We start from the raw sequence: 18,663 nt of genomic DNA on the forward strand, positions 1-18,663 counted from the left end.
TGTTAGTCTGTATTCGCAAAAAGAAAAGGAGTACTTGTGGCACCTTAGAGACTAACCAATTTATTTGAGCATGAGCTTTCGTGAGCTACTCAAATAAATTGGTTAGTCTCTAAGGTGCCACAAGTACTCCTTTTCTTTTTGCGTATAAACTTGTATTACTGATGTAGTGATATTAAGTGGCAGCCATTAAGGGTGCTTCAGAAACAATGAGTTGTGAATGGCCTTGTTTACCTACAAGCCTTCCTGTGTGCTGGGGGCCAGCCCAGGAAGATTGGTGGCTAGGGTCTTACAGAGACATGTGACCATGTCACCTGATACTGGAATCCATCTTAAATCTGGTATTTTTCCAGATGGGAATGGCTAGGGGGTCAAACCAAACAAAGGTTTCCCGCCTTGGGGAAATCCTACATAAGGCGGAGGAAGTAAACAATGATTGTCTTCAGCTGGCTTAAGAGATGGCCTCCCCACCCCAAAGAGATACCTGAAAGCACCTGGAAACAAATGGACTGTAACCACAGGGGTGGGAGAGATTGGCTGGACCCAGGCCACAAAATACATCTTTGGCCTGAGAAGGACTTTTCCTGAAATAACATCTAGGGTGAGAAGCTATTATTTGTAACCACTTTCTTAGTATATTAAGCTGAGCCTTCCGTGTTAGTTTTATTTTACTTAGTAACTCATTTTGTTCGGTCTGTAATCTTCTTATATTTACTTAAATCCTACCTTTTATTCTTAATAAAATTACTTTTATTTATTAATAAACCCAAGTGTAAGGAATTGTTACCGGGGGGGGTGGGAAGAAGCTGTGTATATCTCTCTTTCAGTGTTAAAGAGGGTGGACATTTATAAACTTACCCTGCATAAGCTTTATGCAGAGCAAGATGGATTTATCTGGGGTTCAGATTCCCAGAAAGGCTGTGTGCTAAGCACTGGACAAGTCCCTATTAACTGAGAAGCCCCAGGGCTGAGTGTGTCTCTGTGTCTGTGTTGGAGCTAAACTGGAGTGTCTAGCTCTGCAAGATGGAGCTGAGGGGTGCCCATTCTGGCAGGGGGGTTATTCTCAGCGGTGTTCCAGCGCATTAAGTTACAGTCTCAAGGGGTTTCTGTGATCAAACGCATCACAACCATGATCAAGTCACCTCTCGATTTTCTTTTTGGTAAATTTACCATGTTAAGCTCATTAAGTCTTTCACGATCAGCTTTTTCCTCAAGCCCTTGAATCATTTCTATGGCTCTTTTCTGTATCGTCTCCAAGTTTTTCAACATCCTTTTTAAAATGTGGACACCAGAGCCACATGCAGTATTCCAGTACTGGTCTCACCAACACCATATTCAGAGGTGAAATCACCACCTTGCTCCTGCTCACTTCTCCCCTGTCTATACATCCACGGATGACATCAGCCCTTTTACCCACAGCATCACCCCAGGAGTGGAGCTGTGCCCCCTCACTCAGGGTATCCCTTCCCAGGGGAACCCCAATCCCCTAAACCCACCTTGCCTCAGTGGCTACTGCCAGTCTTCATCTAGCCCCCTCTCACTGGAGCAAACTGCAGTCTGTAATGACCACTCATCATTGGCAAGGGGGTTGGACCTGCTGCCTTTCCCTGCAGCCCCAATACCTCCCCTGGCCTTTAGCCCGGACTCGCCTGCCCTTCCCCAGCACAGCACAGCTCTGCTCGATGTACCCTGTACCATAGACGCCAACTCTGTGGGTGCTCCGGGGCTGGAGAAAAATTAATGGGTGCTCTGCACCTACTGGCAGCCAAGCTTCCCTCCATAGGATCATAGGGTTGGAAGGAACCTCAGGAGGTCATCTAGTCCAACCCCCTGTTTTTTGCCCCAGATCCCTAAATGGCCCCCTCAAGGATTGAACTCACAACCCTGGGTTTAGCAGGCCAATGCTCAAACTACTGAGCTATCTCTCCCCCTGAGTGCCATGTTTGTGCTCCTCCACCTACTTCCCAGTGCTTGCCGCCACCAAACAGCTGTAGCAAGCTCCGGGACGAAGTGGGGAGGAGGCAGGGCCAGGGCGGGGATTTGGGGAAGGAGTCGAATAGGGGCAGGGAGGGGGAGGAGTTGGGGTGGGGACTTTGGGGAAGGGGTTGGAATGGGGGCAGGGCAGGGGTGGAGTCAGGGTAGGGCCAGGGGCAGAGGGGGGTCGAGCACCCACCAGCGCCATTAGAAGTTGGTGCCTTTGCCCTGTACTCCCAGGCAGCTAGGCCCTTCTCACTCCAGGGCTAGAGTGAGCCTGACCCAGCTCCTCACTTAGCCCTTATATCGGGGCCAGCTGTGGCCTGATCCGGTGTGGCCACAGCTGTGGCTGCCTTTCCAATCAGCCTACTTCAGCTGCCTTTTACTGTTTTCCTAGGAGCTGGGTAACTGCCCTGCGACTCCCCATCAGTGTAAATCTCTCTCCACTCAGCCTCAGGACTCTCTGTTTTGGACATTGCTAACTTTCACCCAGTGCAGGGGGCACCGGATCTGAGCAGGCTCAGGGAACTCTGGCCCTGGGATGACTGACACCCTATAGTGATGGGCATCCATGAGGTGCAGAAGTGGGAGATGGGGCATAGAGAAGGGGCCAGAGTTTGGGCCCCTCAGTGGCTTCTTGGTGTAGCTCCATAAACACACAGATCTGCCCTATCCTGATGCCTCCCCCACCAGGGGAGCGCTAGGGGCTGCAGGGCCAGGGCTGGACTCAGTGTCTTAACATTTCAGCTAAACTGCTGCATTCTGCAGGGCTCTGAAAGCAGCAGCCTTGTGGGGACGAATCTCCCCCAGGATCAGCATCTCAGCCAGACGATGCCTGAGGCCCTGCAGCGCTGACCCTGCTGCCTCTACCCGGGGCATTCTCCTGGTTTTGTTATTACAGGTTTCAGAGTAACAGCCGTGTTAGTCTGTATTCGCAAAAAGAAAAGGAGTACTTGTGGCACCTTAGAGACTAACCAATTTATTTGAGCATGAGCTTTCGTGAGCTACAGCTCACTTCATCGGATGCGATGAAGTGAGCTGTAGCTCACGAACGCTTATGCTCAAATAAATTGGTTAGTCTCTAAGGTGCCACAAGTACTCCTTTTCTTTTTGTTATTACAATGTGCGTTGCACACAGGGCTGGACTGAGGCCACCCAGGGCCCAGGCTCCACACCCTGACACAGGATCCTGCTGTGAACCTGCCCCATTGGCTATGAAAGGGGTCACCCACCCAAGGGCTGTCTGCTGGGGGTGGGGCCTGCAAACCTCCTTGGCAGACAGGGGGAACAGCTGGGGGCTCCCTCTCTTTGGGAACACTGAGGGCAGGAGGAGGGGGGTCCCTCTCCTCGGAGAGAGAGAGAGACAGGATCAGGGAGCCCCCTTCCCCACTGTACTGACCCAGGAACTGGAGTGTCTCTGCTTGGGTAGGGGGACAGAGCCACTCAGCTCTCCTCTTCCTGCCACACACACAGCCTTCTCCTAGGGTGCAGTTGGCAAAGCAGGTTAACACCCTATATGGACACATGACAATTACCTGTCAGGGCAATCGGCTTAGACTCTCTTCAGACTCAGGCAGGTGTCACAGCATCTGCCACACAGGGGCATGTTTTCAGTATTTTCTTTGCAACCCTAATAGTTGAAACATGCTTTTCTTTCCCATGGAAGCCAAGATCCTGATGTAATCACATGTTTTCAATTGCCAGGGCTAGACATGGTCCTACAGGGCCTCTGCTTCATCTGGCCCTGCCTCCTGCTGTCCCCACCAATCAGACATGAAGACTAATGGCTGTTTATCACACACATAATGCCCCTGCAGGTGAAACTCCAGGAAGCCCTGGGCCCCCTGAGGAAGGAGCTGGAAGAGGCCCTGGAGCTGATGTCTAAAGAGCAGAAGAAATCCATGAATTGGCAGGTGGGTGTCTGGGTTTATCCTTCCTGGAGCCCTTCTCCCTGCAGCGTTCCTGGGGATGCAGAGCCATAATGCTTCAGGCTGAGGTTATAACCTGCTCTGGCTGTTTGCCCTGGGATGGTGCCATGGTTCCTGAAGCAGGAATCGTGTCTGGTGGGGATCCCAGTGCAGCAGCCCTGGGGGGAGGGACAGTTCCTGGCCCGGGGGTAGTGACACAGACTCACCCCAGGGCTCTCCATACACCCAATCCCCACTCACTGCACAGCCACTGTCGCTGCACCCCGACCTCTGCACCCACCCCCGCGTACTGCACACGCCCCACCCAGAGACAGTTCACGCTGCACCCACCCACCCACTGTCCTGTACACACGAACAGAAGCCCTGGTCCTGTCAACGCCAACACACGCACTCTGTGTTAGAGGGAAGCTGCCCCTGACATGCTAAATGTTGTGGATTCAGTGTGGTAGAGAATGGAAAGTCACTCAGTGGTTTTGCATGTGGTGTTAATCCAGCTCCCTGTCTCTCTGTCTCCTTTCAGGGTGTGAAAAGTGCATTGATCAGGTCTGTGCCCATTTCCATTTCTCCTTCTGTTCCCATGAGCGATGTGGGTGCAGAGCAGATAAGTGATGATGGGACGTTTTCTTCACAGGAGGGAGCATATGACACTCCAGCCACCAGAAGCCGTTTCTCCTGTCCTGAAGAACGGGTATGAAATCTGCTTTGACATGAGGGAAATGCTGGCGAGATTCACCCGTGAGTGAGAGCTGCCGGCTGGGTTTCCTTTATAGGGAGGAGAATTGACTTGTGTTATGGATGGGGACAAATGGTGAGGGGGCCATATTGCGACTGGCAGCCTGGTACAGCAGCAGCCCCTACACCAAGGCCGGCTGAGCTCTCTGAGCTGGAGGAGGGGGATCAGGAGGTCTCCCTGCTCCACTCTGCCCTGCTGCTCGGCCGTGTTTGACTGGAGGACAAGCTGGTGGCTGCGCCTGTGCTTGGAGCCTGGCGTGTTTAGACATTTGGGGGCCGGGGGAGGCTCCAAGACTCTCAGCGCTGACTGAGCTCTGCCCCAGGGACGTCCACGCTCTAGGGTTTGTCTGTACTCCACTTGAATTATCCCAGCATTGTTACAGTGGTACTGCCCTGTGATGGGAAGGGGAATAGCTGTACTGGTGTAAGGCATCTTTATCCTGGTGTCACTGTGTCCACCCGAGGGGCTGCACTGGTTCATCCATATCGGTAAAACTTCATCCCCCAACTGACCTGGTGACTCTGGCACAAAATCTGACCCGTTGTGTCCCAGGCCTTGAGAGACTCACTAGCTGCTCCAGGCTGGCCAGGCCCAGGGGCTCCAGCAGGACCGTTGGTGAGGGGGGGGTGGAGGGGCTGCTGCCGCTCTGCCTGGCTGAGCCCCCCTCTCTGCCGCTGCCTCTGGTGCTGCGCTCGCAGGCTCAGCCCGTGCCAGGGCCCATGCGGCACCAGGAGGCTCTCAAGCTGCTTTGTGAAGAGGATCAAACCCCCATCAGTGTGGTGTGTGACAGATCCCGGGCGCACCGAGCTCGCACTGTGGTTGCCATAGAGGAAGCTGCCCAGGAGTACAAGGTAGGGAATTGCTGTCCAATCTAATGGGTAATAACTTTGGATTTTAATTACAGGTTAATGTTGGCAGAAATTGCCTGACACAGGTGTAATTTGTCACTCAGCTGTGTGTAGCCTTCGTTGTTATATCAGAAGCTGTACAAATTAATGATACTCCAGCCTGGTCAGAAAGGCAACAGAAGCAGATTTTAAATTCGGCTGATGTGGGAAAGTTTTCTCTGAGCAGCTGAATCCTTTTCGAAGCCAGCTCCCACCAGTGAAATATGGGAACTCTCTCAGACCAGAAGCTGTGAAATGAGGAGTGAGGTTTGATTCACAAGAGCTGCAGGCCAATCTATGTGAGAGTGCTGCCCTCAGGCTGGAGAAGGGGTGGGGTGGGTGTTACAAACTGTGGCTGTTATTATTGATTCATCACAGATTTTATTATTGTGATTTGCTTCCCAGCAGCCTCTACGATCTACCCCAGATGAGATCTAACCTCGACTGTGGGGGGCCCGGCACAAAACCCAGTGAGGGACAATCCCTGGCCAGAGCCATTTACAGTCTGACAGGACAAAACAGACAAAGGGTGGAAGGGGAAACAGAGGCACAGTGAGGGGAAGTATCAGAGGGGTAGCCGTGTTAGTCTGGATCTGTAAAAGCAGCAAAGAGTCCCTAAAAGTCCCTCAAGCTGTCCTCTTCACAAAGCAGCTTGAGAGCCTCCTGGTGCCGCATGGGCCCTGGCACGAGCTGAGCCTGCGAGCGCAGCACCAGAGGCACATTGTGAAGAGAGTGGTCACTTTGGATGGGCTATTACCAGCAGGAGAGTGAGTTTGTGGGGGGGGGGGGGGGACGGAGGGTGAGAAAACCTGGATTTGTGCTGGAAATGGCCCAACTTGATGATCACTTTAGATAAGCTATTACCAGCAGGACAGTGGGGTGGGAGGAGGTATTGTTTCATGGTCTCTGTGTGTATATAATGTCTTCTGCAGTTTCCACGGTATGCATCCGATGAAGTGAGCTGTAGCTCACGAAAGCTCATGCTCAAATAAATTGGTTAGTCTCTAAGGTGCCACAAGTACTCCTTTTCTTTTTGCGAATACAGACTAACACGGCTGTTACTCTGAAACCTGTCATTATGCAAGGGTTAGCTGTGTTAGTCTGTTTCAGCAAATTCCCCTGACACTGTCCCCCCCAGCAGCACATTCCCCCAGCAGCGTGGGCACCAGGCAGAGCCAAGACCTGGCTTTTGCTCTCCCTGCCTCTCCCCAGGAAATGGAGGGGTTTTTTACTATAGCCAGCCCTAATCAGGGCACTGAGAGAATTTCTCTCCTATGTGGAGGACTCTCTGATGGCCAATATGGTGTTAGCTCCAACTGCAGCATTTCCCATGCTAAGAACATCTGAGGGGCTCTTCCCTGTGTGGGTTCTCCCATGCTTAATAACGCTTGAGCACTGACTGAAACTGTTCCCACAGTCCAAGCATTTAAAGGGTTTCTACCCCATATGTGTTTTCTAATGTAACGGGCTGATGGTGCACTGAAACGTTTCCCACAATAAAAGCACTTATATGGCCTCTCTGCTGTGTGGATTCTCCCATGCTTTATAAAGCCAGACTGCTGAACAAAGCTTTTCCCACAGTCCAAGCATTTATAGGGTTTCTTTTCTTTGTGAATTGTCTGCTGGGCTGTGGTTTCCTGGGGACACATTCAGTGTCCTCCTGTCCCACATTCAGTGGATTCATACACTTTCTTCCATGGGCTGTTTCCCAGCTTTCTCTCTGACCTGTGCTGATTACGCCAGGCTTTTCTCTGTTCCAAGCACTGGGAAAAAATACTGTCCAGCTCTTCACCATCCCCTGCAGTTCCACTTGGTCAGGACCTTTCTGCTGTGGATTCCTGTCCTCATTCTCATGTCACCTGCTGCGGGAGAGAGAGAGAATCCAGGCAGGAGTCAGTTCCTGGGCTGATAGAAAGGGCACAAAGGGGAGTAGCAAAGAGGGAAAACACAACACAGTAACTGTGGGGAAGACTGAGAAATTGGATTCTGTCTCCACACCCCATCCAAACACTCCCAGGGAAGTGAAGTCAGGGAGAAAACTCCAGACAGTGAACAGGCTGGGTGGGAAGCCACGAGTGATATCTGCCATGATGATACGATACCTGCTGACCACAGCCTGACCTGGGTGAAATGACACAGAACTGAGGCAGGCTCACACCACATTTTGGGGATTTTCAGATTTTTCCTTCATTTGCCAGATGGAATCAGTGTCACTGACACTGATTCCTCACCTGTGCAGGTGCCTCTTGGGATGTTGCTTTCCTCAGAGGCCTGGAGATCTGGGACCCACGGCTCTTCCCCTGCTTCCAGCTGGTCAATCAGGGCAGGTTGGGAATGGGGACTCCTGCTCAGAGAGTGAAATCAAGCATGAGCAGAGTGCACTGAGGATTCAGGCAGTATTTGTCACAAATTGAGTTAAAACTGACCCTATGATTTCCTGGGGGGTTGTGGGATGTGAACAGATGGGAACATGGTCACTGAGCCCCCTTGGGAGAGGCTGATGTCTGGAGGAGGGGGAGTTATCATACCCTCACTAGGAATTTTCAGGGTCTGTGGGCTCTGGGGGATTTGCTGAGGCACACACAGCTCTGGTGTTCAACCCCTGCTTATGTCTGAAGCCCCAGAGCCCTCCCCACACATGGAGCTAGTCCCATGAAGGGATGTGCACAGAGATCCTGCATTTGAGTGAGAATTAATGTAGAGAGGATAATACACTGCTCCTGCCCCCGTGATAACTGGAGGGATGGGGATGAATTAGCATGTCCATTACGTTCATGACTCTCCTATTGCATTGGAGGTGAATGCCTCTCTCACGCTGGCAGGGTGGACTGTGTGAACCATTTCCTTGACATCTAACTGACCAGGGAAGAACCTGACCAGCTGCAGAAATGCAGGCCCCATGGCTTCACATAGCTGAGGGGACAGTCTCATATTTCTCCTGCATGACATCCCTGTAGAGGGCTCTCTGAGAGGGGTCCAGCAGAACCCCCCGCCCCATGGTGAAATACACAGCCACCTCCTCGAAGGTCACCGGCATCTGAAACAACAGGTGCCCCGCACTCAGTGCCTGCTGCCCCAGACACAATCCCACTATTCATGGGGGAAGAAACACAACCCTAGGACAGGTCTGGGAGGCCAGAGGAGCAGAATCCCACCCCACCCTGCTCAGAGTGGCCAGGAGGCTGCAGGGAACAGAGAGAAGGGGAGAGCTCCTTGTCCCTCCCAGCAGGAGGAGTGCGGGGTCTTCCCATTTACCATCCAACTAACAGGAACAGGCGGAGGTGGGAAGCAGGGCTCTGGGCAGGGAATAAGGACAGGAATCCCAGCATCTCCCTTTTTTATTTCACTGCAGTCTCTGCTTAGGGGGTTCAGGCGCCAGCACTTTGCTCTGTTTTCCCAGCCTTGTCCAGGGGGTTATTTCGTGTTTCAGAAATGGGGGAATGTTCACACTCCCAATGGGTCCGTTCATAAATCAGGCCCTAGGCTGAGCATGTCCCAGCAGGTTTATCACACCCTGTCCCCCCCATCTCACCCTGAGTGTTTCCTGCCTCTCCCCCTCAATCCCCTACCTGAGCTGGATCCACCACAGCCATTTCCCTGCCCCGGCCCCTAGGAAGATGGGAGAGTTTGGAGCAAAACGGGGTCGTTATTCTGCAGCCTGTCAGGGTGAGAAGGGAAATTTGGGAGATTTCTGAATTAGCATTAGTCCATTTCACACCCCGATTCCCCCCAGGCTCTTTCCCTGCAGACACTCTAGACTCTGCCATGCTGGGAGAAGCCTCAGTGACATTATTACAGCACAGACCCAACCTCTCCCACTGGGACTAAATCCATGAGACACATTTACACCCTCCCAGGAACAGAGCTTCTGAGCCAAATGCCAGAAAAAAGCAGAATCAAAGGCACCTCTTTGGGGGATTCCCCTGACACTGTCCCCCCAGCAGCACATTCCCCCAGCAGCGTGGGCACCAGGCAGAGCCAGGACCTGTCTTTTGCTCTCCTTGCCTCTCCCTTCTCCCCAGGAAAGTCAATCTGCCCCAGGGGGCTGCAGTGAATGGAGTTGGGCAAGGCTGGGTGCCCGAAACCTCCCTCCCCACTGATTGCTCCAGCTGCCCCTTCCAGTCTCTCCACGCTCCCTCCTGCATGAAGAACTGGTCACTGTCCTGCCATTCCCGTGGGCATTTCCTCTCCAATAGCTACAGCCACTGCTAACAGGGGTGTGAGCCGGGTGCGTTGGGGCAGCAGCTCTGTGACACGCAGACACTCAGGAGCAGAGATGGGGCAAGCGGGAGCCATTTCTGCAGAGTCACTTTCCAACCTGGCTCCTACTCTTACCCCAGATCTTCTTATCACCTGCAGTCTCTGGCTCAGGGGCTGATGCCAGCAGAGCCCAGGGCTGCCCCAGGGGGATAGTTCCAGACACAGGAGAAAATCCCCCCTCGGCTGGGCACAGAGCGAGGTTTAGTGATGGTCTGTCCCAGCACAGATCCCACTCAGCAACTGCTCACCCAGGCTCCAGATTACAACAGAGGCAGCAGCATCTGCCCCAGGAAGCCCAGTGAGCTCTAGGGCTCCAGTATCCTGAGCTCAGAGAGAGACTGACACTGGCCTCCTCGGCCTGAGCAATGACCAGAGTCCTCTGCTGGGGGCAACTAATGACTGAGCCCCACTCTGCTGCCCCTGCAGCCCCCAGGGACAGTCAGGTGGATGCTGATTTCATTCGCCCATCTGGACCCATAGTGGAACTGGAGACCCAGTTCAAACCAGGATTTTCTACATGAACCAGAACGGAATCTCAACCAGACATTTGTTTTACTGACTGAACCAGAATGGAACTGAACAAAAAAAGGGGGAAAGGGGCTGTTACCAGTTAAAATAAAGATTCAGCATTTTTAAAGCTCATTATTTTTTAAAAAAACATATAGAGATCTTACTTTCATTGTAAGAGAAGACAACAAACTAGCCAATGAGCTGGTTATGGCCCCAGAAAGGCCTGCCCCAGGATAGTGAGAAGAGCATGAGAAGAGAAGGGGGCCAGCCCGCAAGAGCAGGGAGGGAGAAGAAAACCTTGGGAGCTGCCTGCATACCATGAGAGGCAGAGGTGGGGCCCAGAGGTAGATGAGCCACCTCTGAGATGCCCCCCTGGGGAGAGAAGGGTGCTCCCTGGGCCCCGAAGTTCATAATAACTCTTCAAGGCCAAGGACAAAGGTAATGGCTCCCCAAACTTCTCCCCTTGACATGCCTCCTCCCACCATCCCCACCCCCTGGGGCAGCTCCTCCCTCCAGTTGCTCCAGTTGAGGCAGGATTCGTGCTCCAAACTCCCTTCCCCACTGAAGCTGCCTCCCAGCCCCCTCTGGGGGGGTGATACCCACCTCTAACCCCCCCACCCCTACCCCAGAGAGATCTGTTTTTCTTGTATATATATCTTGATCCTAGACATCAACCCCACTGTCAGCAGAGGACAAAGTCAAGGCAAAATTTCATGACACCAAAACATGGATGAAGATGGAAATGTTTGAGTCAGAAATAATGATGTCAGAGAATCAATGTCAGACACATCTGAAATTGAAAGACGAATGGAAATTTCTTCTGAACGCTTGTGAAATATCTAAAAAAGAAGTGATATCTGGACGATGGAAAGCCCCAAAAAAGAATGGGCCAATGCCTGATTCATTCGCAGATGGGCCACATCTCCATAAGAAAGAAAACATACCAAACTACAGTACTGGGAACATCTGAAAAATGTCATGCCCACGCTAAATCAACTAGCAAAAATCATATTGACAATAACAGCAACACAAGGGAGTGTCAAAAGAAAACTTCCAGGCCTCAAATGTATCCTTTCTCTGTAGAGGTTCCAAAAGCATATGTTTAAATATGGTTTCTTAGGTTTCTCAAACAGATTGTTTAGGGAAAAAAATAATCGTGTATATTTGACAACACAAAAACACTAGGAAAAGTCACCTAAAGTTTAAGTTACAAAATAAATAAATAATCAAAAGTCAAAACAGTTTCCATTCTAAGTTGCAGCTGGATTTACCTCCACTGAGATCGAAATAGGATTTAAACCTGTCACTGAACTTCTATTTTTGTTTCTTTGGGTGGCTTGAACCAGAAATGGAACTGAACCTGAGCATGATTCAAACTTAAAAAAAAAAAAAAAAAAAAAAGAGGCCAGCTGGGCTCCCTGCCTGCTGTTGCTAACAGCGACTCGGGTTGACACGGAACTCGGAGCAGGGCCCGGTTCAGTCCTGTCAGCCCCAAGCATTTATCATTCACCAGTCAGACCCCCACATAATGAGATTGTCTTAATAAAACAAAGACTAAATTAGGAGCAGGGGGTGCGCACATGGGCGTGGGGGAGGAGAATATTTGCCTTGTAAATTCTGAGCCTTTAGGGGGAACTCTGATGGCGCCCCCATGCTTGTTTGGCCTAGGGATGTAAATATCAATTACAATAGTTAACCGATTCAAATGATATCATTTAACCGGTTAACCACTTTACCTGAGGTCTCTCCAGGGGGCTGGCGCAGGGCAGCCAGGGCTGGGGTCCAGCCGGCCAAGCACGGCAGGGGCTGCTCCAGGCCGGCTTGCCTGCCGCAGACAGGGCTGGAGTCATTCCAGTGTGTCTGTGTCCAGGATCCTGCCTGCCCACTGGGGCCAGGGCTGCTCCACACCCCCCCAGCCCACTGCGGCCATGGCTCAGGTCTAGCCAGCCCGCTGTGGCCGGGGCTCCTCTGACCCAGGGTGGCTGGCCGGCCCGCAGGGTTAACCGGCAAGGTCCAGTTAACCAGTAAGCAAACTGGTAAACCCCGTGCTTCCCAGTTAACCTTTTATATCCCTGGTTTGACCATGTCTAGGGAAAAAGATTCCCCACTGGCTGCTGGACAGGTCAGCCCCTCCCTCTCTCCTACCCAATGGGCTGGGGGAGCTCCATTGTATCCCTCCCCATCCCCCTCCCACCTCCTAGCTCTGCCCTCCCGAGCCAGTCTCTGTTTGGTCCATATTCTCCCTCCAGCCTCTCCACAGCCCCTCCCCCCACACCCCCATTTCCTTCCCTTTATCCCCACCCGAGTTTCCCTCTAGTCCAGCTCTGCTCCCCTGAGCCCCAGAATTCTCCCCCTGGTACCTGTGTGTTTCCCCAGCCTCCCTCCAGCAGCCCCACATCCCCATGGCCCCCTCCCACCCGCTGCAACCCTGTTCCTCCCCTCTTCCACATCCCTGTTCACCCCCCTCCAGTCCCCTCCCACATCCCTGTTCCCCCCTCAATGCCCTCTGGCTCTCACATCCCCTGCCCATCTTCAACCCCCTTCAGGTGTAGTGTATTAAACTGCTCCCCATAGGAAAGTGTCATTACCTGGCAGCGGGGCTCAGACATCCGTTCCCCTGCCTGGGGTCATGCAGTAATTTTATTGTCAGAAGGGGGTCGCGGTTTGAGAACTACTCCTCTAGTCTAACCCCCAGCCAAAATGCAGGGTTTGTTGCGTCTGAGACAGATGGCTACCCAGCCCCCCTTTTGAAAACCTCCACGAAGAAGCCTCTGTGACCTCCTCTGTTCCATTGTCCTACTGCTTGTGAGTGAGGAAGTTTCTCCTGGGATTGACTCTAGATCTGCAGTTTGAACCCACTGCCTCTTGTCAATGTTGCTTGGAGCAGATGAAGGCCTTGGCTGTGCACTGCAGGGCCCTGGATTGGAGCCCGGAGCTGATGTGGATAGGTTGATTTTATAGAACTGCCTTCAGTTCCCCTCTAAGTCAGGTTTTTGGGGTTTTTTGCCAGTTTGCTGCCTTTGTCAATTGTCAACTTCTAGGCATTGACTAAAGTGTTCTTAAACATCACTCAATTCTCATTCACATTTGTTCCATTTAAATTCTTCTTCTGAGCTCATTCAGCTCAATTCATTTTCTGCTTTATGAAACTGCCCTTTAAAGCACAAAATATACATGTATATTACTCACCTGGACTCTGTTCTGTGTTTGCATATAACAATGTGCTCAAGTCACAATGACTTTTAGTCAAACTACCACTGATGTTTAGTTCTCTGATCAATTCTTTCTCAGTCAGGAAGAGGTCTCATATAGCATTTGTGTGGGATGCAGCAATTTTTGAGCCAGGAAATTGTCCTCTGTGATATTTAGAAATCTCCCAAGGGGATCTGACTCCAGCAGTCTCCAGCATGTGTCACTCAGAATCAGGGGTGAAAGTAAGTCGAGGGACTTACCTATATGCTGGGGCCAGCTCTGGCCCCCGGAAGGGGCGGGACTGAGGGGGTCAGAGCCAGCCCCAGCCCACCCTGTAAGGTAAGTGCCCCACCCTTCCTCCTCCCTCTCCCCCCCCCCGCAGCAGCAGCAGCCAGGGGCTCCCCTGCTTCTACCGCAGGTCCTTTAATTAGCCACCAGAGCCCTGGGGAAGCGGCTGGGCTCCGGCTCCAGCTGCCCCTGCCGCCCTAGTCCTTCAGATAGCAGCTGGAGCCCCGGCCCTTTAAATAGCCCCCGGAGCCCCCGCTACCCCAGGGCTCTGGGGGCTATTTAAAGGGCCTGCAGCTCCCCTGCTTCTACTGCCCCGGCCCTTTAACTAGCCCCCCGGAGCCCCGCAGCCACTAGCCCAGGGATCTAGCAGCAGGTCTCTGGAGGCAATTTAAATTTAAATTGCCCTTTGGGGAAGCCGGGCTGCCCCAGTAGGGTGCACCAGCTCTTGCCGCTTTCATCTCTGCTCAGAGTGAAGTACCCCCATCACACAGCTTTTATTCTGGCTACTCCAAGAGTCGCGCACCCTGTTCCCTGGATTGCATATTGACAGGTTTCAGAGTAGCAGCCGTGTTAGTCTGTATCCGCAAAAAGCATCCGATGAAGTGAGCTGTAGCTCAGGAAAGCTTCTGCTCAAAGAAATTGGTTAGTCTCTAAGGTGCCACAAGTCCTCCTCCTTCTTTTTGCTGTTCCCTAGATCCTCCCCTCTGCCCCGGCCCCTGTTTTATCCGCCTCCGACCAGGGCTTGGGCCCCCGCCCATCTCTCCGCCCCATCCCCCGCGCCCTGTGGCTGCTGCAGGAAGCGGGAGGGGCTGGCGACTGAGGGCAGCGCAGGGGGGCAGCGGCTTCAGCAGCTGTCACTGAGCCTCCCCCACCCCTTCCGCAGCCAGACTAACCGATCCCAGGGAGCGGGGCCGGGCTTCCAGCTTCCGGGCTTCCCCTCTAGTCTCTCCGCAGAGCTGGGGATGGACTTCCCGGGTCACACGCTGCCGCCGCCGCCGCCTCCATTGTGAGCCGAGCGTGGACCGAGCCTGCAGGTGAGGGGCCCCTGGGGAAAGCGCGGGGGCCGGGCAGGGAAGTGACTCTGCCCCGAAGGCCCCTCCCCGCCCCAGCTGTGCTCCCGGGGGATGCAAGTCCCATAGCTGCTGCCCCCCAACCCCGGACCCTCCTGGGCTCTGCCCCCCCTGCGCCTGCAGGAGCCGTGCCGGCCCCGGGAGAGCGACCGCCCCGAGCCGGGCCAGGGCCCGAGTCTCCCAGCCCGAGGGGGCAGAAGGGAGCCAGGGGCAGCAGGAGCAATGGGGGGAGGGAGGTTCCCGGCTCCCAGCCCTGCCCAGCCCCGCCCAGCCCCATTCCCTGAAGCCCCCCGCCCCGGGGCAGTGACTGTCCTGGGAAGAAGGGGAGGGGCAGGGAGAGAAAAAGCTAGTTCGTGCCTCCGCCTGGTCCCCGCGCTGGTCGGGGGACGCGCTGCCCTGGGGACAGGGTCAGGGGGGTCCCCCAAAGAGGCATCTTTGATTATGCTCTTTGGCTGCACAATTTCATTCTAAAGGGACCTTTTCAGTTACTTACAAACTGCTGAAAGTCACTAGATGCACCTTTGGTCTGAGCCAGTCTGGCAGCAGTCCCTATGTTCATCTTTAGGATAGAAAGTCTCTGTCCAGAGTGAATTTGTAATGGAAACAGATTAAAAAGCACCACTTAGCTTCATTTTGAGCAAGGGGAAAATGACCCTTTTACCATTATTTTTAAAAAGTGTTATCAACTTTTGAACTAATTGGGTAGCAGAAGGATTTAGGCTGGTAACTTTACCTTTGATGCAGAGAGAATTCCTAGGTCAGACATGCTTGTCTCTCAGCTCCGGTTAAAAATGACCTGTGATGTGTGTGTTTTCTGAGGGCTCAATAGCTCTCCATTCTTCACACACACTGATTTCTTTTTCCATTTGGTAAGTTTTGTTTATTAACTTAGGATCTGATTTTGCCAACACTTCCACACATGCTTGTCTTTAGCCATCTAAGCGGCATTACTGAGTTTATTAAATCTCTGTTACTGACCAGATCTAAAAATGTCTCACAGATTTACTCCCAGTGGCAGGGCAGAGTCTGTGCTATAATCAAATGACCAAGGCCAGGAATTTTAATTACAGGACCCTAAAAGTACATTTCCAAATCCATATTCAGGCAGCGGAATAAGTGGCCTGGTATCAATAGCTCTGGACACTCAGAACTGAACCCCAGTGTTGCAGGCTCAACGTTTTTGAAACTCAGGCCACTTATTGAGATAACTGAATGTTGGGCCCTAACTTCATGTTGCTCATTTGTTTGCTTGAGCCCCAAGTAGGAATTCCCATTTCCAGACCTGACATGATCTCCTGGCTGGAGTGAAGGGAGGAGCTGTGGGTCCCCAGTCTCCACGGAGAGGGGGAAAGAGAGATACTGAGATGTGCCTGCAGAGGTAAGGAATGGGCAAAAGTGGCTCCGAAATCGTGTTTTACATTCTCATGGCAAATGCCACTCTTGAGTTTTTATCAATCCTGTGTGCCCATGTGGAAACAAACTCTCCTAACTATCCAGATTGGAATTAGGTGGCATAATTGGTTCCCTCCTTTCTGTCTCTGGGGAAGGATTTGGGGGCAGTTGTTTGGTGTGTTTCCCCTTTACCACTCCCCTTTTGGTTTGTCCCCTTTTTTCTGCAGCACAAGGCGTGACTCTGAACTGGATTATCTCTCTGTCTCTGGGACGGTGAGTGAGACCAAGGAGGAGAATCCTCAGCTGGGAGTCTTGGAGCAGGGGGAACCACACAGGACAGTTTGGGGAGATCCTAGGAGACTCAGCCCAGGCCATACGGGCACCCGGGAAAAGAGCCAGGGCAGAGACAGCGTGAATCAGCTCACCGGAGCAGAGGGGTTGGAAAAATCAAAGAAACTGCCCAGCAGAGAATCCCCCTGGAGACAGACCCAGTATGTTTGGTGACTGTGGGAACAGCTTCCCTGGGAGTTCAGCCCATATTACTCCGCAGACAATCCACATTGGAGAAAAACGCTATAGATGTGCTGAGTGTGGGAAAAGCTTTTCTCAGAGTACTACTCTCATTAACCATCAGAGACTCCACACAGGAGAGAAGCCCTATATGTGCCCCACATGTGGGATCAGCTTTGTTCAGCTCTCACAAGTTGTTAGACACCAGAGAATCCACACGGGAGAAAAGCCCTATACATGCCTGACCTGTGGGAAAAGCTTCAGTGATAAATCACATTTCAATGAACACCAGAAGATCCACACAGGAGAAAAACCCTATACATGTCTGACCTGTGGGAAAAGCTTCCGATACAGTTCAGCTCTTACTACACATCAGAGAAAACACACTGGGGAGAAACCTTATAAATGTCCCGAGTGCCAAAAATCCTTCAGTGACAGTTCAATCTTTAGCAGGCATCGGAGGGTACACACAAGAGAGAAGCCCTTCAAATGCTGTGATTGTGGGAAAAGCTTTGGGGAGAGCTCAGACCTTCTTGTACATCAGAGAGTACACACGGGAGAGAAACCCTATAAATGCCTTGAGTGTGGGACAAGTTTCAGGGTACCGTCAGCACTTATTGTACATCAGAGAGTACACACGGGAGAGAGGCCCTATAAGTGCCTGACCTGTGGGAAAACATACCGGTGTAGCTCTCACCTTACTAAACATCAGAGAATCCACACAGGCAAGCAATCCTTGAAGTGCCCTGAATAGAGAAGGGCCAAGTGAATAACGTCTTTGCCAGTTCCCAAGAACCTCAGAGCGTCAGGCCAGGCTGGAGTGGCCGTGTAATGGGGATATGCAATGGATATAAAGCAGAGAATAAAATCCCATTCCTGGAACAGAGTCATGCAGAGCAGGAGGCTGGGATAAGATTCCCACATTGTGATGGGATTTGATTATGATTTTTCAAGACTCTCTGAATGTCCTCTGATGAACTCCTACATTTAAGTTAATTCCCCACAGGAGAGTTGGCAACCGTACCAGAGTGCTGGGCAATTCCCTGAGCTGAGCTCTCCTACAGAGAGCTGATCACAGACTCTGAGTGTTTCTATAGCTGGGCGTGTCCCTACCTGTGCGGCTGGAAAGAGGGCTTTGAGAGCCTGACCCAGCAGCACAGAGTGTGGGGGGGGCAGGCTAGGGGGACAGGCACACTCAGTGGGACCCCAGCACATCCAGTGGCACCCTGGGAATGGGGGCCCAACCCGTCAGAGCACTGCACACACTTCTCCCCCAGGAAAGGATAAGAGAACAAACAGGCTGCTTATTACACCATGGATATGTAGGGGTGCTCACGTACTGTGGGGATGAGCATGGTATAAGCACCCACACAGAATAGAGTTTATCTTATGCTCTGTAACCTCTCATTTCTACTTGATAGTATATTGTTTAATAAAATGGATACATTCAGGAGCAATAATGGTCTCCATGAGGTTTGAAATGCAATGTCCTGACCTTGGCCTTGGGATGATGGTTTATTTGTGATGTTCCTGCTGTGCAGGAGGAGGAATAACATGGGTCTGAGTTTCTTAGATTCATTCATCAGGAGAGGAGAAAAATGTGAGAATGGGCCTTCGTGGGGTGAGATGGGACCTTCAGGAAAGTCTCTTTACATGTTTCTTTTAAATTACAGAGTCTAGCAGGGCTCTGCTGTTTATTCCCTATAGTTACCATGAATTCATAGATCAAGAAGCTCAGTGGCTCTCAACCCGCACCTAGTGGGCCGCTTGCAGGCCTGCAGCCCAATCAGCGCGCAGCTGCAGCCCATGTGACATCCTCAGGACCATACAGGTAGTATATATGTTGTGTGGATGCAGCCCACATAACACAGAGAGAGCTGCATATGAGGCCCACAATGGTAAATAGCTTGAGAACCACGGGT

General features: G+C 52.2%; 1 protein-coding gene across 1 annotated transcript in view; it reads left to right on the forward strand.

Moving 5' to 3' along the window:
- LOC144271891 (uncharacterized) overlaps nt 1-18,187 on the forward strand; it is a 132,176-nt gene extending 113,989 nt beyond the window's left edge. Inside the window, exon 4 of the mRNA XM_077829493.1 lies at nt 16,765-18,187. Within this exon, the coding sequence (XP_077685619.1) occupies nt 16,765-17,495 (731 nt within the window). The 3' untranslated portion in view covers nt 17,496-18,187. The remainder of the gene's footprint in view (nt 1-16,764) is intronic.
- The last annotated feature ends 476 nt before the right edge of the window (nt 18,188-18,663 follow it).

Source organism: Eretmochelys imbricata, chromosome 11, assembly GCF_965152235.1.
Source record: "Eretmochelys imbricata isolate rEreImb1 chromosome 11, rEreImb1.hap1, whole genome shotgun sequence".
Classification (NCBI taxonomy): Eukaryota; Metazoa; Chordata; order Testudines; family Cheloniidae; genus Eretmochelys; species Eretmochelys imbricata.